The sequence below is a fragment of the Mastigoproctus giganteus genome, chromosome 13, assembly GCF_048544385.1.
Source record: "Mastigoproctus giganteus isolate SK-2022 chromosome 13, ASM4854438v1, whole genome shotgun sequence".
Classification (NCBI taxonomy): Eukaryota; Metazoa; Arthropoda; class Arachnida; order Uropygi; family Thelyphonidae; genus Mastigoproctus; species Mastigoproctus giganteus.
Window position 1 is genome coordinate 43,033,304 of NC_143587.1, and position 25,950 is coordinate 43,059,253.

A 25,950-nucleotide genomic window follows, 5' to 3' on the forward strand; every position below is an offset into this window, starting at 1 on the left:
TGTAGGACTTTTCTTCTGGGTGCTGGTGTCTAAATACGTCGACCAATTCATTGTTGTTTATCAAGGCTTGCAGGTTATTGATTAATGTTGTGCGGTGCTCAGTGCATCGTGCTCTGTCTATTTTTGGGTCAAGAGTGCAGTTGAAGTCGCCAGCAAGAATGATATGTTCTTGATCTATGGTAGAGAGGTGGCTTTGTATGAAGTTGGTTATTTGGATAGCGAGTCTGTCCTGCTGTGGCATGTAGATGTTAAAAAGGTGCAGGGTTTCCTTCTGGGGTGTATCCAGGAGGGCGTAAATTGCGTAGCCAGCGATCTCTGCTATCACATTGAGCTTGCAGGCTGACCTTTGATGAAGGCCGATACTCACTCCTGCCCCATGATGTTGTTGTGTTGGAGAATGATGAAATACATATGGCCAATCTGCCCATTTCAAGGATGGCCTTGTGTCTGTTTTAATATTTGTTTCTTGTAGGAAGAGTAGGTCGGCATGATGTCGTTGGACCTGGTGAAGGATCAGCTTATTGCGCGATGCAGAGGAGCATCCTCTTGCATTAAGTGATAGCATGCTAAGAGTCAGCATTATCTGCAGGGATAAAGATAAGGGTTTTGCAAGTTTTGGGGCGGTTAACATCCTGATTGATGATATTGCTGTTCAAGCCCGTTAATCAAGTAGTACAGGCGTTTGGATCTATTCACATCTGCTCTGTCTTTCTTTCCTTTTAGTTTGGAACGCAGACCCGTAAGTTGTGAGATCAGCTCGGGTATGTTAGAGGTGAACTTTAGAGCTGTCACCAGCTTCTGTGGCGAGCCGCGTACTTCCCGTAGAAAGGATCGTAGTTTCTCCACAGTTAAAGGACCTTTAGTGTAGGGAAAATCGGTTTCCTCGTCCTCTGAAGCACTTGAATAGTGAGAATCACAGTTGGTCTCTTCTTCAGTGCCCAGAAATTCGGGTTCTTCTTCATTTGGATCGTCAGTAGTTTGTAGCTGTTTATTTATTTCCATACTCGGTGGTATGATGGACTTATTTGAGATCTGGCCGTTTATCTTCTGTGGTGTTCTGTATTTATTTTCGTCGCCCCTGTTGTTTTTGTTTGCGGTTTGCTCTTTTCCTGCCGCCGTGTGCGTTGTCTTCTTCTGTTTTGTGGCTTTGGACGTGGTCTGCCTTGGGGGTTGCTTTTGAGATAAAACTCTTCGGTCTCCTGAAGAGATTGCGTCCTGGTCTTCTGTGGTTTTTGAGTTTTCTTTTTCTAAAGAGTTTGTTGTGGGGAGCATCTCAGACTGTTTGACAGTTTCTTCAGCATCCCCATTTTCTCCAACAGTCAGCTCGCTTTGTGCATCTGGCCTGACCCAGGTTGGTGCCGCCTGAATTTCGGTATTACTTTCAGAAGAGTTAGAGATATGCGGGCAGTTTTTCCTGATGTGACCCTCTTCGTGGCAGAAGAAACATTGTGAGGAAATGGAGGTATAGAAGGTGTAAGTTATTCCGTTTAGATCGGTGTTGATGAGTTTTGGGATGTTTGCTGCGTCATTGTTGGCGAAGTGCATAAGTGCTTGCCTGCGGAAGCTTTTTATATGCGAAAATTCCGGTTTCGTGGTTGCTGCAGAGAGTGTGCGTATTTTCCCAGTAACTGATCCGTATTTGGATAAAATCCCTCTCAGAAAGTGATGAGGGATATCAGGTGGGACGTTTGAAATTGTGACTTTCGTTGGTGCTAAGGCAATTGGCGCCGCTTCTAGGTGATGAAGACCGATGTCTACTCCATTTTGCAGGATAGTTTGCGCCCATGAGGGGTGGCTGAAATACACCTGCACAGTTCCCGCCACACGGGATGCGTGGGTAATATTTTTCGGTGGTACTTTCTCCGCGATCGCTGTAAGGTACTGTTCTAAGGGAGTGTTTTCCTTGGTAGCGAAAATTACTATTCCATTTTCCCGGGAAGTAATAGCGGTTGCTTCATTTGTAAGAGCGTTGTTCGACCGCGTATGTACTATTGTTGGTCGCGAGAGAGAGGTTTTTGCTGGCATCAAGCATAATCCATTAGATACGGTATTAGCATAAGTATTAACAGTTACTGACCTTTTGGACCTTGAAGTATTCACCTGTTGTCGCAGGGTGTGGTTTCCAGTATCTTGGTCACTGCTGGCAGTAGCTGTAGGTTCCGTTGCTGTGGTTGTTTGACCTTCGCTGGCCATAGCTGGAGGCAATAGATGGGGTGGATGGGGAGTGGAATAAGCCACTATTGGAATGTCCAGCTTTCCATGGCTGAAGTTAATAAATTATTTTCTAACCTAACTGAAACTCCGCTAAATCTACACACACAAAATTATTATTACTCGAAAGCTCTTCCGAAGAGGAATCGAAATATATATATCTTGACTGAGGGTTCTCGCAGACAAACGTTGAAAGGGGCAAAAGGGCGGGAGCTCAAAAGCACGTGTCCGATCGGCGTGGACTAGAACAAAAGCAGGCAGATAGATAGATAGATAGATAGATAGATAGATAGATAGATAGATAGATAGATAGATAGATAGATAGATAGATAGATAGATAGTGACATGCCAAGTGCAATAATTACAGTTAATGATTTTGTAACTATGATTTTTATAGAGAAGATGCAGGAATGAATTAATATTTATCCCCATAATTCTGATCAAAAACTGGACACCATGATAATCATATCTGGAAGAAAATGCAAATGGTTATGGGGACATCATACCCTGTGCATCTCTGTGAATACCACCAAGTTCATTCACTGAATAAGAACATATTTCAAATAAGTAATAACAGCTTAATTTTCATTAAAAGAAGTAACATTCCATATTCTTGTAATATCACCTAACTAAAATATGTTAATTCTGCATGTACATGAGGTATGGCTATTAAATAATGACTGATATAAAATGCCTTATTGAAAAAAAATTATTGATTACACAACTTACAACTCTTCTTCAAAGTAATTCCTCTGAGCAGCTATGCAACACTTGCTCCTACCATGAGTGACAACATTTTTAGAAGTCATTTTTCATGTGCTTTTTTAGAAACTGTCATACTTCATATTTTTGTGAATGTCCTCATTAATTAAGTTTCAGAAAAAACATACATACACAGCAAGATCAAAAGAGTATTAGCATTAGCATTAGTAGAGGCATTTGATGCAAGAAAGCAAGCTTATGCAGCATCAGCCAAAAAAAAAAAAAAACCCCACTTCCACTTCACCCCTCTGTTCGTTCAAAATACCTGTCCAGCTGAGCCTTAAACTTATTTAGGCTATCAACCTCCACCACAAGGGATGGAAGTCTGTTCCACCAACCAACTGCCCGCTGGCTAAAGGCAAATTTCCGCACGTCTATTCTACATCTGTCTTTCCTCAGTTTGAATTTATGCCCTCTCAGGTGATTTTTCTGAGCTAGAGGAAGAATCCCATCAGCATTGAGCATGCTTAAACCATTCAAGGCTTTATATACCTCTATCAGATCACCTCGCTGGTGCCTAGTCTCCAGACACTGTAATTTGCAAAACTTAAGCCTTTCTTCGTAAGAGCACCCCTTTGTTCCATTCACTAATCTTGTTGCCCTTCTCTGTACTCGTTCCAGCAGCTCTACATCCTTCTTGAAATGAGGCCTCCAGACCTGTATACAGTACTCTAGGTGTGGCCTGACCATTGCCTTATACAATGGTATAATCACCTCCTTATCCCTGCTGGAAAAATTCCTGTATATCATTGACAATACTCCATGAGCTACTCTTGCAGCCCGTCTGCACTGCTCAGAGAACTTCATATCTGCCTGCACAACCACCCCCAAGTCCCTTTCATTCTCTACCACTGTCAGTGTAGTACCACAGAGTTGATACGTTGCTCTGGGGTTGCTGTTTCCCATGTGTAGTACTTTACATTTGTCAATGTTAAACTTCATTTGCCACCTCTCAGCCCATCTGCTCAACCTTTCCAGATCCTGTTGCTCAACCTTTCCAGAGTACAATGTGTTCAAGGACAGGAACTTGTTTTTAGGTGAGAAACTACCAAACATATACTATTACTAAACATATATTCTACATGATCTTGATATAGAATCCACCTCTCATAACACACTCTCTCTCTCTCTCTCTCTCTCTCTCTCTCTCTCTCTCTCTCTCTCTCTCTCTCTCTCTCTCTCTCTCTCTCTCTCTCTCTCTCTCAATTTTGACAAAAGCGGAGTAATACTGCTGAGTGTCTATTTGACTAGGTACTCAGACGTGATCACTCCTTTTACATCAAAAGAAATGAGCATTATCTTGATCTTCAATTTTTACATTTATGCTTTCTTTAGTGATTAAGAGTAAAGTGTTTTTCAATGCATCAACTGTCATACAGTTGCCAGGTCATACTAGAACAACCAAGTTTCATCATAAATAATACTCAGAAAGTCTGTATCATCTTTTTTTTTTTTTTTGTTAGTTGTTGGCGCATTGGCTTCTGTGGCCATATTGCACCTCCCAAGTTTTTTGCATTTTCTAGCATGATCCAAGCCCGAGGCAGGATTCGAACCTGCAACCTCTGGGATGCCAGGCAGGCACTTTACCCAACCGGCTAGGCCAGTCAGCATCTGTATCATCTTCAAGTTTAATATTAGTATCAGTAGTGGCATATAATGCAAGAAGGCAAGCTTATAAAATATCAGCCAAAAAAAAAAAAAATCCTACATCACCTGTCCATCTCCCTAATAACTTGTCTACTTCTTCCTTAATTTTACTCAAACTGCCCACTTCCACAATTGATGGAAGTTTGTTGCAACAATCTACCACCCAAAAGCTGAAGGCATACATTCACACCTCTATTCTGCAACCATCCTTCCTCAATTTGAATTTATGCCTCCTCATGTGTAGTCTTCTGAGCTACACACATGAGGGGGCATAAATTCAAATTGAGGAAAAATACCAACAGCATTGAGCTTTCTCAATCCATTCAAAGCCTTGCTTATACCACAACTTAAACACCTCAATCAAATCATCTAACAAGTGGCTAGTCTCCAGACAATGCAATTTGCAGAACTAAAGCCTGTCTTGGTAAGACCACCCTTTCATTTCCTTCACTAATCTCATTCCCTTCTCTGCAGTTCCATCAAATCTACATGCTTCCTAAAATAAAGCCTCCACACCGTATGCAGCACTCAAATGCAGCCTAACCACTGCATTATGGCAGTTGTCCCCAACTTTTGTTTCACGAACCCCTTTCAACAAAATTTATACCATAGGCAAATTAATATTCCCAAAAGTAGTTTTAGATTTATATTATTAAATGCTTAAAATAACTACAGTTTCTTTCTGAAAAACTGCTTCTGTTTCATTGCTAAAATTAAGAACATTAATATCGAATAACAAAATAATAATTCATATTCGGTGAATATGGGCTTGGCACACCCAGTGTCCTGAGCTGGATATCATCATTCTTCTCTTTCTTGGTGATCTCTCTCTCTCTCTCTCTCTCTCTCTCTCTCTCTCTCTCTCTTCTCTCTCTCTCAGGGTAATTCAGAAATATTTTTTTTGGCTGGTACAGCATAAGCCTCAGGCTTCCTTGCACCACATGGCTAATAATAATACTTAACAATTATTTTTTTAAAAATTAAAAAACAAATATACATAAATAAAATATTTATTTTATAGATTTATAGGTCAGAGTTGTCATCGTGCATTTGTTTGCTAGTCGATTTTTAATCTTCACTCAAATTTTTTGATACTATATTTTGGCAGACTTTTTTCATGTTCAAATAACTTGTTAAAATTTGCCTCACTGTTTCCTCATCTGGATTTAATGCCTCTCTGTTATCATTCTAATACTCAAACAACTATCATTTTGCACAGTAGTTTTGCACTATAGTAAACAGATATAAAAATATTGTTTTTTAGATAATGTTGTGCCCTATAGATTTTTCTAAAAACTCTACAGAACACAACAGCAGTTTGGAAATTTTTCAGTCCGGTATCATTTCATAACCACAGTGAATAATGGTTTATTCTATAGACAAAATAACAACGGTACAACTCTCACAGTGGACAGAAATTATGGTATAATTTTAATAATATGGGCTGGGTTTTGATGTAATATACTTATATAACTTACTGTTATTAGTATCCTGTGTTCAATCAGGGTATAGCACAAAAAATGTATTTTTCATTATTAATTGAATGCTGTTTGTGCACCCATAACAGTCAATGTCACTGGTCTACTAGGCACCTCAGATTACAATTTGGTGATGGTCTCTTCTCCACTGGAGCCTCTGTCTTGCATGTGGCCATTCCCAGCGTTGTGTTGTTTGGCATTACAGCAATGTGAAATGGGATGTTTAAAATGTTTCTACTCTTTTCTTTTTTTCTTTTGTTGGATTACTGTTCTTAAATCTTCTGATCCCAATGTTTGCTTAGATTGTGTTATCGAAATTATTCTTGTAGGGAAGAAATCCTTTATTCCACTCTAAAATCTCATCCTATATCGAAACCTTGGTTTGATAAAGATCAAGATAAGACTGTTACTTATTGCAGTTGGCTTGTATCCAAATCTCCAGCTTCATTTTCTGCCTACTTTGTTTGCAACAAACAGCCAGTGAAGTAATTTTGTGAGAGGTGGCAAGAGAATGCATTTAACTTTTTTAAAATTGAAAAACTTAATTTTTTAAAAATACTTTTTAAAATAAAACAAAATTAAATACAATTTTAAAATAAATTATGAATTTTTTTGATTATCAGTGTATTAAGGACTGAGATATGATCTAGCTTTTTTTTATTGCCCGCACTATGCAAGTATTGATACCTTATCTAATATAAATGACATTTCATGCTTTGTATGACATATTTGAAGTGAACTGTATTCCAACAGCAGTAGATGTGTATTGATCAGTGTTATTGAAAAGCAGTTTAATATGGTTTCATAATATAATCAGTGTTCATGCTCTTGTAAACTGTGGGCATGATACTTAACCTCCTTCTTGCATTTGTATGTTATAGCTCATGTCAGTACATTGACTGTCAAATTAAAGGTTTTTTTTTTTTTTTTTTGTAATGAAAGGTTCTGCATGTTCTGCAACAAATACTGGATTTAAAAAAAATTGAGAAACATTAAACATCAAATTTTTATTAAGGCTATTATTATAATAAAACTACTCTTATACCACATGAAAATTAATACTATAGTTTATTAGGCTGCTCACCTATATTTCTATACATTAATGACATTTCGGTTACCTTACCATTACCCATCATCAGACAAAGCTGTTGGGGGAACAGAAAACTCTTTCTATCAATGTATAGTAATGTAGGCGAACAGCCTAATAAACTATAGTATTAATTTTCACGTGGAATAAGAGCAGTCTTTAATATAATAATAACCTCAATGGAAAACAATCACATAGCACTCTTCCCTAACTTTATCAAATTTTTAATGAAATTGAGGCATTGACTGAAACATGCCATTTGTTATATGAGATGCATAGGAAAAACATGTTATCAAGAGCACGTTTCTGAATGACAAAAAGCATTTTCATCAGGAATAAAAGATGGAAAACTATGAATGATCCAGCCCAGTCCTCCAGTAACGACAAAAATTCAGCAGAATGTGGAAAATGTGTGGACTTGCTACCCAGGAGTCAAAAGCAATGATGGAACTGATATTCAGGTGAAACTCAAGTCGAGTTGTCAGATTTCTGCAAAGTCCAGTCATTCTATGACAACCAAATCCTCTGCTTCTACCTTCATAATGGTGGGACTGTTAGTAAAGCTGGGTATAACTTCCATGTGCAATTCTGAAATGTGCACTTGGAATACTGGAGATGACTCCACACCCAGGTATGAACCAATTAAGCAAGAGTCAAACTGTGGGCATTCACACCACACAGAGGAATGCCACCCCCCCTCTGTGCTATCAGATAATACTAGGTGGTAGATGATTCTCGTCAATCAGTGTAATAACACCAACTGCTTATTGGAGGCTTGAAGCAGTGGAATCTATGTTTAGCCTCATGAGCAAAGCTCTGGCAACCCATCTCTTCCATCATGTAGTATAATTGATGTCTCTTGAGGTTATGATGGACATCATGACGAGACCCAATCTTTCTTACATTTTGAGGGTACAGCTCTAAAATGGTGTTTGCAGCAGGCCAGCCATATAGTCCATCACACTGGAATTCTCTAGGAGGTTTCCAGATCAGCTAGTGTATAATCTTGCCACCCCTACTCTGCCAGACTGGAGGGAGTCTGAGTAGTGTATGCAGTGGGGCACTGTACTGTTCAAAGCCATGTTATGCCAAGGAGCTGGGTATGATCTTGCCATGTATACTAAGGTGGTCCTTATTTATATAGAAAAACGTTTTTTGGAGAATTTTAAAATAATTTTCTCCAATTTTTTACCTTTCTATCACTTGTGAGAAAAACTGCAGAATTTCAAATGGGTTTGATATCAGGAAAATGTGCCACACTGATGTTGAAACCTAGTTCCTCGCTGCACTGAACTTGAAGCCCTGAAATGTAGTTTCAGTTCAACATGGCATGTGTTATCATTGTATAAGCAAATTTCATTCATTGTGTAAACAAGTTTCAGTATGGTGTTTAAGTTTTTTTTAAAACAAGAAAAGATTATGGCTTGCCTTGCAGCAGGTCTGGACAGATGTAAAATTAGTGCAGAGATGCCATTCATATTTTAACAGCTTGCATCGATGCCAGCCTCGCTGAATCCCAATGAATATGTAATTAATCAATCATCTATTAAAAGAAGCAGAGACATTATGAGCAGAAAGGTATTTCTGCTCATAATGAAATCGACCGAAATGAACTCTGATTTTATAGTTTGTCATTTTGATTCAAAGATACTGCTTGATATTTTGGGAAATAATAACATCAACTATCCGTGATTGACAGTGGTTTAGATTTAGAACAATTATTAGGAACCTACTATAGCACCATTTCAATGAATAGAAGTATGCACTGCCATATTTAACACTTTAGAAGAGTGGGGTTTGACTGAAAGTGATTCAGGCACTTTGTTTTAATACCCAGCATCAATTACCAGACATGTCAATGGATGAGAGGTTTTGCTGCAACAAAAGTTGACAAGGCAGATGGAAAAGAACCGCTTGAAATTTTTTTTTATTTAGTGATCAATTTGAACTAAAGAAAAATGAAATTAAAGCAATTATGGAGATATGTGTTTCTAATACATTGCTATACAAAAGTTTGGTTTTCTGCACCAATGAACAATATAGTTTTTTTGAAAAATTTACATGAGTTTAAAAAAGTAAATGAAGAAGTTGCCAAAAGGGGCAATGAAAGAGTTTTTGAACCACTTGTGGTACCTGAATCCAGAATGTGCTTGCATTTTCATTATTTGACAACCAATTGGAACAGATGAAAAGCAACTCTGGATGATGAAGATCACAGGGAACAAGAAATTGAAAATAAAATGATTTTAAATCAAAATATAAACAAGGTTCATTTCTAGGAATGTACCCACTGCCTTATTATCTCTGAATTCACTTAATTTATTTAACTGGTTTAGAATATCCATTGAATTTTTACATACAGATCCATCTTAATGGGAACTTCAAGAAGACTATTAAAGAAGCAAGAAAATCATTTCTCCTTTGAAAAGTATAAACAACACTACTGAAAGAGGTGTCAAATTGATGGAGGAATACAACTGTTGTTGTGCTGAGGATTTTTTGGCAAAATCCTGGGCCAGTTCATGATTAACTTATGACTGATTCTTTTATAATATAGTTATCAAAGGCAATTATACTATATATTAATGCTTATCAAGTATTGAAACAGAGCTTCAAAATCTGCATTATTGCCGAGTATGTGTTGTAAAGTCAAAGGCTCCTGAAAGTTAGATAGAGAGGGCAAAAACTAGATTTCCGGATATTTGAATATTGAGGGCATTCTATGAGAATGTTTGATTGCTAACTGGGATTGACAGAAGGAACAGAGGAGGGTTTTCTCCCATAAGCAGGAACAGATGAGTTATATAAGAATGACCAATTCGGAGTCTTGCGAAAATGACTTCTCGTCTGCTTCTCATAAAACTAGAAGTCCACCGTTGAGGTTCTTTTTTAATCTGGAATAGTTGATTATTGACTTGAGTTTGCCACAGTTCAGATTTCAGGTGGTAGATGACTTTCATCAACCGGTGAAATACCACCACTTTGCTTATTGGAGGCTTGAAGTGGCGAAACCCATGTTTAGTCTCTAGAGCAAAGTTTCCGGCATCCCCCTCCCCCCATACTTCTCCTTCAACCCATGCATGGTACTATGTACTATAGGTTTTGATACCTTTCGTGTTTGGGGTTTTCATAAAAAAAAAAAAAAAAAAGTCCATTGATTCCTACATGCTGGTTTTAATGATGGATCTATAATCAGTGTATGGCACTTTTAGATGGCAGAAAGATCCATTATCAGGATGTTTAGCAGCACAATCCACACATTCATTACCTGGGAGGACAGACATGACCAGGGATCCAACAAAATGTGAGTATCTGGTTGGATATTTGATATTGATATAATTGAGCCCAGATATGCTTCAGAATGGGATGGTGAGAAGAAGTAGTAGATTGAAAGGCAGTGACTGCACTTAAGGAGTCTGTATATATATAAGAGCAACTGGTGTTTTAGTTAGAATATCGTGGCATAAATAGTAGCACAGAAGAATAGCGGGGTTTTAATTGTAATAAATAAGTATTTTTAAGGTTTTAATCACTTTTTGGGCATATATCTTTTGTATTTAGCTAAGGATATAGTTAAATACAAAAGATATACAAAAGACATTTAATATTGTGATTGTTACAGTATAGCGCATATCTCAAACTTGAAAGCTAAGGTATAAGGGAAAACTATACAGCGTAATAGGTATTACTGCATTAGCTGAGTATAGTATATTAATCAATCAAATTTATTAACCTTATGAATTTTTATTGTTATTTAATTTTATCGTATTTAAGCAGAAATTATGACTAGAGCAGCAAAACAACATGCACAAAGTAGCGGGAGTGCTGTGGCTCGGGAGAGAACCGAGGGGGGGGGGCAGATACTCCAATGCATCACAGCCTAAAAAATGTGCAACTTGTGAAATGTTCACGGATTCATCTGGGACAGTACATGATCTAACCAAGGAAGATTTCTTGGTGTGTGCTAGGTGCACAGAGTATCAAGAAATTAGGTGCCAACTCAGCATTCTGATAGATGTCTATGAGAGTATGAAGAGTAGGGTAGAAGCCCTCAAAAGGAATTGAAATGGGGGCACATCAAACTCCCAGCTGCCCAACTCAACACCAGAGGTCACTCTTGTGCATCAGGCATAACAGCAGCAATCTTCAGGGCAGAATGAGAATGTGCTGGTCCTACAGGAGCTAGTTTTTGTCGGTGACTCTATTGTCAGGAAGATGAGAAATATACAGGCAATTCTTGCTTTACGAGTTTTTTTTTTTTTCCCCCCAAGTATCAAGTATCAACAAAATCGAAAATATGAACATTAATTGCAAAAAATAAATGTTAAACATTCCTAAATACTGCTTTCAAACCAGGTACGTAGCTATTCAATACAGTGTACCCAGCTTTACGATATTAATCTGTTCCAGAGACACCATGTATCGTTAATATATCGTAATATGAACCCAATAACACATTGTTTTTTGCTAATTCGTTTCAAGATCTCGGAAGTTAATTTTCACTATATAACTAAACTATTTATCTCTCTAAAATGTCATTTTTAAATTCATGAGCATGACCTTAAGGCCGTATAAATGGTTGTTAGCTTGGTTTGTATTAGTTACCAATCAAACCATTAAAACGCACTACACTTTCATCGTTATCATATGTTCCGTTTTAAGAATCAATTTTAAACGCCTTTTGTGATATTTTTCTAAAGCACATTTCTGGAGGTCACGACCATAAAACAATAAAAACGATTTGCACTTCAGGTTTATTGGGCTTTTCTGTTACTGCAAGCAATTATAAAGCGGTAGTAAACTTGATCTTGTATTTGCGAAAATACTGATAGCTGGAATTGTGTGGTTTTTTACATTATTATTGTGAAATGTGTTTCTCCTTAACGGAAATCTTCAATCGTATAAAAATCATAAATTTTCAGAATCTTCTTTTCATTCATTTTTTTTTTAAGCTTCGTAAACTTGTTACGCCATGCGAATTGTGTTAGTTGCAATTTGTGTGTGCCATTAAAAAATGCTTATGCATGCAATAGTGAAATTTATAATTAAAAGAGATTAGCTTGGAAACAAATGTCTCTTGAAACATTTCTGAAGAAGAGGACTCCTTGTGCAACAAACCAGAGAGTGCCGAGCCAATAATGAGTGATCAACGAGTGTGAATTTAGTCGATGATGATGAAGAATAAACATTCTTAACATTTGTAAGTTGTAAATAATTTCTCTATTATTATAATTTGCTTGATTTTAGAGACTACATTTTCATTTCTTTGGACAAATCAATCATTGTTTAAACAAACTAATTAGCTAACTAATTTCATTGTTGAGAATGTAACCCCTATTTTTAACCTTATATCTATGTGAAATAAATTCCTGCTTTACGAGTTTTCACTTTACGAGCACGCACTAGGAGCAAATTAACTCGTAAAGTCGAGAACTACCTGTATTGTGCAAAAAAGATAGGTGGAATAGGAGCAGGCTATGTCTGCCAGGGGCAAATGATGATGATGTAGAGCGGATATCATCTTCTAAGGGCAAAAAGGGAGATACTGTTGTACACGTTGGCATTAATGATTGTTAAAAGTAGGAGACTTAACAAGTACAAGTCAATGTTGAAAAAAAAGCCGTGAGTTAGGATTGAATATGAAAGTGTCTGCAATTCTGCCCAGACACGATAGGAGGGAGTATATGATGAGAGCCTCGTCGATAAATTCAACCCTGGAGAGATTGTGCAAGGCTCAAGGGGTAGAATTATTCTCAGACTGGTCTGTACTTGTTAATAGGAGAGACTGCTTCTACAGTGATAGGATACACTTAAATAGAAAGGGTGCAAGAATATTTGCTGATGCTAACGAGGCAGAGTTAGGTGGGTTGGAAAACTGCTAGCATTGGGGGATACACGGACTAATAGATTAACAGTAACCACTGGCAGATGTAAAAGTGATTCTTGCACTGCTTCTATTGAAATGCAATTGAGAAGTAGCCTTCTATTGAGCAGTAGCCTGGAAAGCAAGGCAATGGGGATTTTCATGACTGCTGGGAGTCATAGTGGAACAAGTAAATACATGGGCTGTGTTATGGTAACTAAGAGTAGAAACAAGTGCACGTATACTTGCACGTACACCAATGCTAGGAGTATAGTTCTTTAGTTAATAAATTTGATGAGCTTGAAGTGCTATTCAAGACATTAAAGGCAGAATATCAGAGACATGGTGTCACACAGATATAAGCAGTGCAGAATTGGAATTTGGGGAAAACAATGTGTACAGAAAGGATAGACAGGAAGGAAGGAGAGGTTATGCTGTTAGTTAAGAAACACAAAATCTAAGAAAGTGCATCCAATTAATGTTGGTGGACAATGCAATGTTGAGTCTGTTTGGTGTGACATAAGCACTGGGAAAGGAAAAATGAGAGTAGGTGTGTGTTATAGGCATAATGAATCTGATGAGTATAATGAGCAATTGTGCAGAGAAATAGAGTGGGCCAATAAATCAGAGTGTCTTATAATGGGGAATTTTAATTTCCCAGAGATTGATTGGAATTTGTGGGTTGGTCACTCACACACTAGCAAGGCTTTTGCACATTTACTGGATGATTGTTTTCTACAGCAGAATGTTCAGGAGCCAACCAGAGGAAGTAATACTCTTGATCTGATTATTAGTAGTGATTCCTCATGCATTAAGAATCTGCAGATAAAGGAACCACTAGGTGGCAGTGATCAGTGTGCTGAAGTGGGATTTGTTTGTTTGTTTGTTTGTTAGGTTTTATTGGCGCATTAGCAACTAAGGCTGTAATGCGCCAAAACTAGACTGAAGTGGGATTTACCCAAACAAGTAACTACCATCAGGGGTAAAGGGAAGGGTTTTTGCTTTCATAAAGGCGACTATGGTGGTCTGAGACAGTATTTAAATTCTATACGGTGGAACCAACTGATGATGTTAACAGCAAATTCAAAATGGGAAGCATTCAAAGAATTAATCTTGGAAGCTACTAGGCTTTTCATATCAACTAAGAAATATTGTTCAAGATTTAGGCCTAAATGGATGTCAGATGAACTAATTTGACATGTGGCAGAAAGAAAAATGCATGGGTAACAGGTGACACGAAAAAACAGTATGTACTGGAACTTAAGAACCAGTTTGAGCTTCTGCAGACTGCTCAGAACCAAGATATCGATGAGGAATATTACAACTTTCTGAAAGTGATAAAGCCCAAGAAACATACAGGGAAAAAGAAATCCAAAGAAGAAAAAATTAGTCAAGAAACACTTTTATGATGAACCGAAGGCGAAAAATGAAGAGCAAGATAAACACTGACAAGGAAAAAATTGAGTATACTGAGTTATGCAAAGCCATTAGAAAGAGGACATAAGAGAGGACATAAGATTTAACACAAGAAAAGTAGAACAAGCATTAAGGGAAAACAAAGGATTTAAATCAGCAGCCATGAGCAGTAATACAGAAAGACAAATGATACTGAAATTGAAGAATAGCGATGGTGTACTTATAAACAGCAGAGAAGGCATAATTCAAATAGCAGAAGACTACTATAAAGAATTATACAAGGAGCGAGGGAATGATGCCAGCAGTGGGGAAGATGGATTGCAAATTAGCAACACATACAACATACCCAATATTCTTCCTGATGAGGTAGAACATGCATTGAAGAAAATGAAGAATCAGAAAGCCCCGGGGGAAGATGAAGTTACTGTAGAGTTGTTAACATTGGGAGAAAGAGACATAACACAAAAACTGGCAAGGCTCTTCATAAAGTGCATTAGAAAAGGTGTGACACCTAAGCAGTGGAATAATGCAATCATAGTTTTGCTGCATAAGAAAGGAGATAAATCAGAAATTGGAAATTATAGAACAATTAGCTTGTTATCCCACATCTACAAGTTGTTAGTAATTACCCTTGTGAACAACTTGTAGATGTTATCCCACATCTACAAGTTGTTCACAAGGGTCGTTACTAACAGATTAGAAAGAATACTTGATGAGAATCAACCGAAAGAGAAACCTGGCTTTAGGACAGGATTCTCGATTATGGATCACCTTCACGTAATATCACAGCTAATGGAGAAAGCAAATGAATATAAAACACCATTATGCCTGGCATTTGTGGATTATGAAAATGCTCCACAAAAGACTCCATACAGCATAAGGCAATGTTTCGGGCACTGGAAAGACAAGGCATAGATATCCCACATACGATTTTGAAGAAAATATATGAGAGTGCTACCTCCTTTATTAGACTAGACAAAGACAGTAGGAAATTTAAAATCGAGAAAGGAGTTCGACAAGGAGACACTATCTCCGAAGCTGTTTACTGCTGCCCTTGAGGACGCTTTCAGAAGATTAGACTAGTCGCAGAAAGGAGTCAATGTGAACGGAGAGTACCTAAACCATTTACGATTTCCAGATGACGTTGTGGTTACAAGCCACGATCCCAAAGAATTAGAGGAAAATCTTAATCAGTTATGCACAGTTAGTAAGGATTTTGAACTAAAGCTGAATATGGCTAAAACAAAAGTAATGATGAACAAGTATGCCACAGAAAGGGGAAATAATGATTGAAGGAGCAGTAATTGAAAAGGTGGAATCATATACTTATCTGGGACAAGTTATTAGCTGTAATAATGATAAATGGCTGGAAGTCAAGAGAAGAATAAATTTTGGATGGATAGCATTCAGGAAATATAGTCACATACTGAAGAGCAATATCCCAGTTTGTCTGAAACGTAAAATAATTAACCAATGTATACTCCCCACCATGACTTATGGAAGTGAAACTTGGGCACTCACCAAAAGAATGGAAGACAAGCTGAGAACTACACAGCGAAGAATGGAAAGAATTATATTGGGAATCAGACTGTTAGATAAGAAGAGAATCACGTGGATTAGGCAGCAAATTCAAGTAAAGAATATTCTTATCAAAACTAAAGAACTAAAATGGTCTTGGGCAGGACACATAGCTCAAAGACATGACAGATGGACTAAGAAAATAACAGAATGGTACCCAAGAGGAGCTGGAAGAAAACCTGGAAGAAAAAGGCAGAGCTGGATAGATGAAATTCATGAGTTTGTGGGTAGTAAATGGATGGCCATTGCACAAAAGAAGGAACTGGAAAGTTGCTGGAGAGGCCTTCAACTGAGAGTGAATTGAAAATGTCTGATAATAATGATGTCACTGGATTAACCCATGAACCCAGTGCACACTCTCCTTCCCTGTAAAATAAATTTGCTACATAAATTTCACCTGAAAGATACCCATTATCTCAACATCATGATAAAGCTTTAGTAAACATTTCTTGAGTAGTCCTAAGGTAGATTGTTTGATAATCTACCTTAGAAGTTAAAGGAGCTTATTTTGTTCCCATTAAAAGGAACTATCTATATATAGAAAAGAATATTTTGCTTTTTCACATGCACACTTTTTGCTTTCCACAAGGCGAGGCTAACTGCTATTTCACCATACTACAACAAAATTATTGACAGGTCTGTCTCAAAGATTTACAAACTCTTTATTTTTTACAATCTTTTAAATTTTTCTATATATAAAAGAATATTTATAGTGCTTTTAATTTTTAGTTTAGTGCTTTTAATTTTTTAGAATTCTACCTGTCTCAAGGCAACGATTCAATTTTTTAAAAATGTTTCTTCAATTATTAGCAATGATATCAGTTGTTAATAATGGCAGTAGAAAAGAGAAAGGTCGGCTAAATATCGGATCAGAAAGGCTGAGAAGAAAAGAAAAGATCTTGAGTATGAAGCAGCACTTAAAAATCTTGATATCGAAGAAAAAGAAATTATTAAAAATTATAAGTTAAAGGTAAAGGCTTCACATCTGTCAAGGTAAAGGCTTCACAAGAAAGGAAAAATACAAAAAACGAAAGGTTACTTTTATATCACAAGATTATGTGTAGTGGAAATAAGGAAGAAGTGTTTGGCTTGTGAACACATAACAGGTGACAGAGTTGGATCGAAAGCATATAATTCATATGTATTCAAACAAAGGGGAATATAACTTCATTTTTCAACGAATACAGTTTCCTGTGAAACTGGCTTTTATTATGACAATAAACAAAAGTCAATGTCAAACATTATCTAAGGTTGGTGTTGACTTAACACCAACCTTAGATAAGGTTGATGTTAAGTCAACCTTATCTAAGGTTGACTTAACATCATGTTTAAGTTTTTTTGCATGGACAATTGAAGGCAGCTAAAAATCTCTGTATTAACAGAAAACAAATCAAAAATGCTGTAGAATGGGGTGTTGGAGGTTCCCGCCTAAAAAAAAAAAATTAAAATATAAAAACATATAATTCAGGTTCTTGTGCTAGTAAAAATGCTAAACGGATATCATAGTTTGAGTCTTGAAAAAATCTGTTACTATTCAGATCACATATAACAGCGAAAACCCTCAAAATTTATAGTTTTACAAATATGGAATTTATTTGAGAGCATTTTTTCAAAATAGTTAGTCTAGTGCATAAAATGTTAAAATGTAGAAAAATTCGTATATGTTTCAAATTTCTGGATTACATCAGTAATACATTCAAGGTGATTAAATATAATATCACACAAAATACTTAACACACAAGGTGGTGAAATTTAAAAGATCAATGTATCAGTAATTAGAACTACAAAAATTATAAAAATATATAAAACATATTTGTGTATGTGGAACAGATCGAACTAAATGAATTTTTTAAAATACAAAATTGCTTTATATATATATATATATATATATATATATATATTCAAAAACCTTTAGGGTTCGTCCAGTCAATCCTACAAGTTCTCCATTCAATGACTCTTCTACAGTTGATGTATCAACGTCTCCTGCTCCACTGGCATCCATCATATCAATTATCTTAGGTTTTCCATCGCTGGTTTTCTAAGTGAGTAATTATTAAATGAATCATTACCATTTAATTGGTCTGTGTTTTGGAAAAGCATGTCCATTGCATATGCTTTTATCCTAGAAACAATGATATTAACAGTAATGTATAAAAGAAGTTCAATAAGTAGAAAGAAGGAATTTATATTTAGCTTCCTACTTGAAATTAGTTATACCTGGTAATTGTCATCCTTGAAATATCCACTAGCTGAAATGCAGTTATCCCATTATCTTTGCTGTTCCTTGAAGGCATGCATGTAGGAAGAATACTCTCAAATGTTTCAACTGTACTAACCTGGGTGCATCAATCACTATGAACACCATATTGCCTATACTGCCACTGTGCCTCACTCTCCATACACAGGATGGCCAACATGCTTTTATTGTTCAGTAGAAATATTAATACTAATCCTTAAATTTAAACACCCTTGTATTAATTTATAATTTTATGTATCAGGAATTAAATATTTAAGTTATTCATGCAAAGGTTGTTACTGATGTTACTGATGGACAAACATTATAATTTGAGATTATGCTTTAAAATAAGCTTGAATTATTTTAAAGAGGAAAATAATCTTGGATTATTCATGTTTATAGACTACTGATGCTTCTTCTCCATGGCATTACCTGGAGAAATGAGAATTTGTTGTACTTGGTCACAGATAATTTTCATCACACTACTATAAAATCTAATTCAAGATTGAAATAACTTATCACACTACAAGAAGTAATTTAATTATGCAAATTCAATGGGAAGGGGGGCATACTTCAATCTCTCTTGGATATAACAGTGAGCACTTCTGAATAGCTGACTGAGGTGCAGAAATACCTGGTCCTGGTTTAGGCAAGAGATGGATTTGTTGGGTATATTCAAGTTCTTGTATACAAAGAGGTTTAAAATATATAGTTTATCTGCAGGTGTTTTTGAAATACAGAGATTTGAAAATAAGTAGTTTCATCCCAATAATTTTAAAACATGGATAAAGAGTGGAATGTCTTGCTCTTGCAGGCCATATCTAAAAATCTCATCAATTCATAATATGCCCCCCTTTTAACCTTAACTTTTATTTCATCTACATATCATGAATAATCAAAATACTCATACAAAATATTTTAGCAACTAATGGAGCAAACCTATCTAGAAATGGAACTAAACCCCAAAAACTTCCTAATTCATTTTAAAAATACTGTACTGTATATAAGATCCGATCAAAAAGTTCTAAGATTATTTTTCCAAAAAAAATACTGTACATGTTTTTGTAAGCCCCTTCAGCGCAGATTCCTCATGGCATGCAAATGTCTCAAACATTCCTGACACGTCTGGAAGCATTATGAAAATCTTAAAAACTGAGTCAATTGAGTTCCACTGTCACATTCTGTTGGATGGTTGGAAATCATAATCTTCATCTTTTCAGCTTTGAGTTTGGAGAAGACAAAAAAAAAAAAAATAATGGGACAAGGTGAGTATACCAACCTCCATATGGATGGTATACTTATTTCAAAAAATGTGTTCTTTGAACAAAAAATTATTGAATGGAGAATGCAGGTGCATGCAGGAGCATTGTTGTGGTGCAAAAACTCATCTGTCATTTTCAAATAGCTGGTGTTGGTTGAGTTTCTTCAAACCTTCTCCCTGAATCAAATCAGAATCTCTTTATAATAGGTCATCTAACTGTTTTGAACAAATTCATAATGAATGATATCCTGAAAGTATTTAAATGAGATACAGATGAAATGATGCCCTTTACACTATTATAGTAGTTTTTTCTTTAAGAGTTGTCTAGGGTGTTTCTACACCAATATTATATAGATAGTCTTAAACTCTGAAAATATTATGCTGAGTAGCATTTAGTTTCATTTAATATTATCGTGTACACCTTCTGGCATCTCTCATATTGTGGGATTAACTTCACAACTGAATGGGTTGTCATGTTTGCAATACCAGGGTACCTGCCCACCCACCCACCGATGAAAGGCCAACAAGCCTTGAAACGGTGCCATCTGGGTGGTGGCGGTGCCCACCGAGAATAAGTAACAATAGTCTTCTCTATTAGTGAAGTGTTACTTATTCAAGGTAGTGCAATACATGGTAAATTGTTGTGAGGGATGAACACAACACGAAATACAAATGAAATAATGCCTAATGTTTTCTTTAAGAGTTGTCCATGGTGTATCTACACCGATATTATATAGATAATCTTAAACTCTTAAAATATTATGCCTAGTAGCATTTAGTTTCATTTAAAAAAAATAAAAAAAAGAACATTGAACTGGAATTCCATTTTGGGGTTATAGAATTACTCTATCAGTAAAAATGCATCTAATGAAATTAGGCTCCATTACTACCCTTATCAATACCATGCACAATCCTTGGGGGGGAGCTGCTGAATGATAATGACTTAGCATTAGTAGAGGCATATGATGCAAGAAGGAAAGCTTTATACAGTCAGCAAAAAAAAAAAAAAAAAACTTTCCCACATCACCTATCCAATTCGCTCCAAATGTTTGTCTAGTTCTGCCTTGAATTTATTTAAGCTGTCCACTTCTACAACTATGATTTTCAAAATCATTAGGCATAATCCAAAAGGTATTACATATATCCTTATTACTGATAAATATTACCAAAATTTTATCAGTAATTTTTTGAATGGTTAGTTGCTAATCAGAGAAATTTTTTTAAGCACTTTAAGCAACCATTTTATTATTGCTTCAAGTCAACATGAACATTGGTTATCTTTGACAGATTACCAATCATTTATCAGCAGATGAAAAACATTTTCAAAACATTTCATCCACTGATAAATTACTTCTTTAGTTATACAAGGAGCATTTGAAAAGTTTGTGGCCTGAATATGAAAGAGGTGGTACAGTCTTAAAATTTTCTATTGTTAACACTTCAAATAGTAACTCACCAAGTTTCATGTAGTTTCAATAATTCCTTTTTTTTTTTTTAATTATAGGTCTCAAAAGTCAACAAAGTTATGCAAAGGAGGAAAGATGGACAAAATCAGTCATCATGTAGTCATCCAATATTTGGGAAAAATGCCAAAGGTTCATGAGAATAGGGTTACAACCTTGGGGAAGGTTGCCCCTTCTTTTTCCATTACGTTATACAGTTCTGAAGGCTTCATTTTAGGAAGGAATGTAGATCTGCTTGAACAGGTGCACAGAAAAGCAACAAGACTAATGAAGGGAATGAAAGGGTGGTCTTACCAAGACAGGTTTCAGTCTGAAAACTGTCTGCAAAGTGATCTGATCGAGATTTGTATTAGTAATGACCACAAGATGTAAGGAAGCCTATGGTTTATGTTGAACCAGCAAAAAATAAAATAAAATAATAAGAAAATTTTATAAAATAAATAATTAATAAAATAAAAAGAAATATACGACCTATGCATTTCCCACCACCAGTAGGTGACCTTGGAATTTCTCCAAATTCAAAGGTCACCTTTGAACATGGGGAAATACTTATACCGTATTTCCCCATGAATAAGACACACCGTTTTTCGAAAAATTTGGGGTCTAAAATCTGGGTGCATCTTATACAGTGGTTGTAGATTTTTTACTTGCATTTCCCGCTTTTTCTCGTTGCACTCATTGTTTCGCACTTGTTACCGGTATATTAGGTTACATTTTGCCACGTTCTGCCCAGAAATGGCTCAGAAAAGATTTTCATACAGTGCTGAATTCAAGTAATGAGGAGTTCTATGAATTTTATGATGAATAAAACTTGAGTTCAATAACTTTATGTAATACATTTTTTTTCAAATTTCGGGCCCCAAAATTAAGGTGCATCTTATACATGGGGAAATACGGTAACTTATTCCAGCAATTTATAACTCATTGGCTAAAATAAAATTTCCTGCAATCCAGTTTAAACATCTACCATTAGGGCTTACAATACCAGTCAAAATCTTAATACCAGTATTTCGGTATTTTCAGTTTATGAAACTGGGATACCAGTATTAATACCGGTATTCCAAAAGCAAATGTTTTTCTCAATAAATTTTGATGACAATAGGTGCAATAAAGTAAGGAAAAAACAAATACTGTAATTACTTGAATTCATGTTTTAAATAAATTTTTATTGCAATAATAAATATTCTGAAAAAATCATTAAAAATACAGTTATTCTAAAAACAAAGAAATACATATTGTTACTGCAAAGTTTAGTTATGCTTAAGCATCCACACTACCTGTCCGAATAAAGTGAGCTCTTAAGAAACATAAGCAATCAATAGTATGATCATTTAAAATGGATATAATTTTGGTACATATTTGATTAGCGGCAGAAAATGCCCTTTCAGATTCTATTCTGGTACTGAGATAATCGTGGACAATCTCAGTCCATAATTTCTAGGCTTTGAACTTTTTTAGCAAAAATAGTTAAAAGTATTTCATTAATTTCCGACTCAAGTTCATCTTTTAAAATCTCATTGGAGTCAGGCAATTTCTTATTTTGGAAAGAATTTGCAGAACACTGATGTTCTGTTCCATGTTGGCCTTCCATGGTTGAATTATGTTTTTTGAAGGAGAAAGATATTTTATTCAGTGAAGTATAATTTTCAACTGTAGTATCTTTACTGAGTCTGGGAGAGAGCAAAGAGTGGGGATAAGGAATAAAGAAGAGAGCAAAAGAGTGCAGTTAAGGAATTCTTCACATATATAAATGCAAAGAACAGAAGGACAAATCAGATTGGACCCTTATGTAATGGATGTGGGACAGTATTAGATATCACAGCTGAAGTTACAGATGAACTCAACAGTTACTTTGCATCGATAGTTACATAAAAAAAACCTTTGTGTCAATGAGATATTATGGAAGTGAAGTTGAAAAAAATGTAATTAATGATGTTGAAATTTCAAATGATTATTTAATGAGAACTTTTGGGCCTACAGGCAAGTAAGGCTCCTGTGGTTGATGGCATATACCCTATAATCTTAAAGGAGGTGGCAAGTGAGTGCAGCGAACCATTAAGGCTAGTTACGAGAGCATCACTGGACTCAAGAGAGATTCCGTTGGATTAGTGTAAATTGGAACATAAAGGCAGTTCTAGGAGTGTAACGAGAAATTACCGACCAGTCAGTCTAACTTCAGTAGTAGGGAAAATCATGGAGGCAATGATCAAGGGTGAAATTCGAGATCATTTAGATGGAAATGGAAATCTGTAGGATACACAGCATGGTTTTGTAAAGGGAAAATCGTGTTCGACAAATCTGGTTAGCTATTTTGACAGGGTCACTCAAGAGCTGGACTTTGGGAATAATTTTGACATTGTTTATTTGGATTTCAGCAAAGCATTTGACTCAGTCCCACATGAGTGGTTACTTTATAAGTTGGAACAGGCTGGAATTATAGGGAAAACCCTTAGATGGATAGTATGATGGCTTGAGGGCACCAGGCAGAGGATTGTGATAAATGGTTATTCCTCAGATTGGGTTAATGTAAGAAGTGGGGTTCCCCAAGGACAGTATTGGGACCACTGTTGTTTTTGATTATCTTAAATGACATCTATGAAGGGCATGAGGTCTAAACTTGCAGATGATGTAAAGATCAGTAGAGTAGTTAATGATCACCGCCAGGCAGAGCTTCTTCAGAGTGACCTAGATAGACTTGTGGGATGGTCAGAAAAGTGGCAGCTATGCTTTAATTCAGCAAAATGCAAGGTCTTACACCAAAATAACTTATACACTTGGTGAAGTTGAACTAAAGTCAGTAGTGGAGGAACGGGACTTGGGAGTTACGATACAGTCAGACATGAAGTTGTTCCGAAAATTGTGGACAGGTTGCAATGTTGTATGGTGTCCTATCAATGATTTATCGAACATTTGCTGGTAAAGAGTCATAATCACATAAAGGTGATTTTATAACCTTTATGTGATTAAATTATAAGCAATTTTTTTTAAATTAGTACTGAAAAACCAGTATTTTTTGTATCAATACCAGAAAAAAATTACTGGGATCCCAGTATTGTAAGCCCTACTACCCCATGTAACTTGAATTTATGGCTCCTAGTTCTAGAATAATTTATGACCGTGAAAATTTTGTCCTCATTCATTTTACTTATGCCTCTCAGAGCCTTAAACACCTCCATCAAGTCTCTTCTAAGGTGCCTAGTTTCCAAGCTCTGCAACCCACATATTTGAAGCCTTTCCTCATATGACGGTATTTTGCCGATCTCACCAGGCGAGTTACTATCTTTACCCTTCCAAGAAGCTCAAGGTCTTTCTTTAGTAGTCTTCATACTTGAACACAGCATTCCAAGTGTGGTCTAACAATAGCCTTATATAATGGGATTATAACGTCCTTATCTCCACCAAGTGTATAAGTTATTTTGGGGTTACTGTTCCCCAGGTGTAAGACCTTGCACTTTGCTGGATTAAAAAATAATTGCCAGTTTTCTGATCATCCTCGAAGCCTATCTAGGTCACTCTGAAGAAGCTCTGCTTGATGGTGATCTTTAACTACTCTACCAATCTTTACATCATCTGCAAATTTAGATATTGCATCCTCCATCCTTTCATCGATGTCATTTATGAAAATCAAAAACAACAGTGGTCCTAATATTGATCCTTGGGAACCCCACTTCTTACATCAACCCAATCTGAAGAATAACCATTTATCACAACCCTCTGCCTCCTGCCCCGAAGCCATCCTGCTATGCATCTAAAGATTTTCCCTGATTCCAACCTGTTTCAGCTTATAAAGTAACCACTCATATGAGACTGAGTCAAATGCTTTGCAACAAATAAAAAAAATGTCAAAACTATTCCCTAAATCCAGCTCATGAGTGATCTTGTCAAAATAGCTAACCAGATTTGTTAAACAATTTCCACTGTACAAAACCATGCCAAGTATCGTTCAGAATTCCATTTCTATCTAAATGATTCTGAATTCCACACTTGATCATTGTCTCCATGATTTTCCCTATTACTGAAGTTAGACTGACTGATCGGTAATTTCCCACTTCACTCTTAAAATGGCCCTTATGTACTGCAGATACATTGGCACTTTTCCAATCCAGTGGAATCACTCCTGAGCCCAGTGATGCTCTCATAACTTGCCTCAATGGTTCAATGCACTCACTGCCACCTCCCTTAAGATTATAGGGTATATGCTATCAACCTGGGGTTGATACCCTATAATCTTAAGCCTTACTGACCTGTAGGCTCAAAAGTTTTTTCAATAAATAATCATGTGAAATATCAATATCATTAATTACATATTTTTCAGCCTCACTCCCATAATTCCTCTTTGACATAAAAGGGTTTTACTTCCATAAATATGGATGCAAAGTAACTGTTGAGTCAATGCGCAACATTGGCTGGGGTATCTAATACAATCCTCATCCATTGCATAATGGTCCGATCTGGTTTGTCCTTCTCTTCTTTGTATTTATATATGTGAAGAATTTCTTATCCCCCTCTTTGCCAGCAATTTCTCATAATCTGCCTTTGCCAGCCTAACCTTTTCTCTAGCAATATTACAGACCACTTTGTAGCTGTTATAGGCTTCAGTACCTTTTAATGCTCAGTAACTTTTCATCCCATCTGTTTATACTCGAATAATCTGGCAACTTCATTATTCATCCAACTTGGAATCCTCCCCATTGAGTATTTTTTTAAAGATCTACACAGTGTGCAAATTAAATACCAAGACTGACTGACGCTACTACAAAAAAAAAAGAATAAAACTGATGGCAAAGTAAGGTTATATATTTTTGAAGTAATCACCCCGATGTGTACTCACTGTTTACATCTTTTATACAAGTTTTGAAAACACTTCTGGATCTCCTCTTCTGGTACTGCTTTCAGCTGGTCAGTCACTACAACCTGGATGTCCTCTATCGTTTCATATTACATTCCT

At 36.2% G+C, this 25,950-nt stretch overlaps 1 protein-coding gene across 1 annotated transcript in view; it reads right to left on the minus strand.

Moving 5' to 3' along the window:
- TppII (Tripeptidyl-peptidase II) overlaps positions 1 to 25,950 on the minus strand; it is a 647,643-nt gene that overhangs the window by 608,902 nt on the left and 12,791 nt on the right. The window contains exon 2 of the mRNA XM_090387764.1: positions 17,952 to 18,080. Coding sequence (XP_090243890.1) covers positions 17,952 to 18,080 — 129 coding nt within the window. The remainder of the gene's footprint in view (positions 1 to 17,951; positions 18,081 to 25,950) is intronic.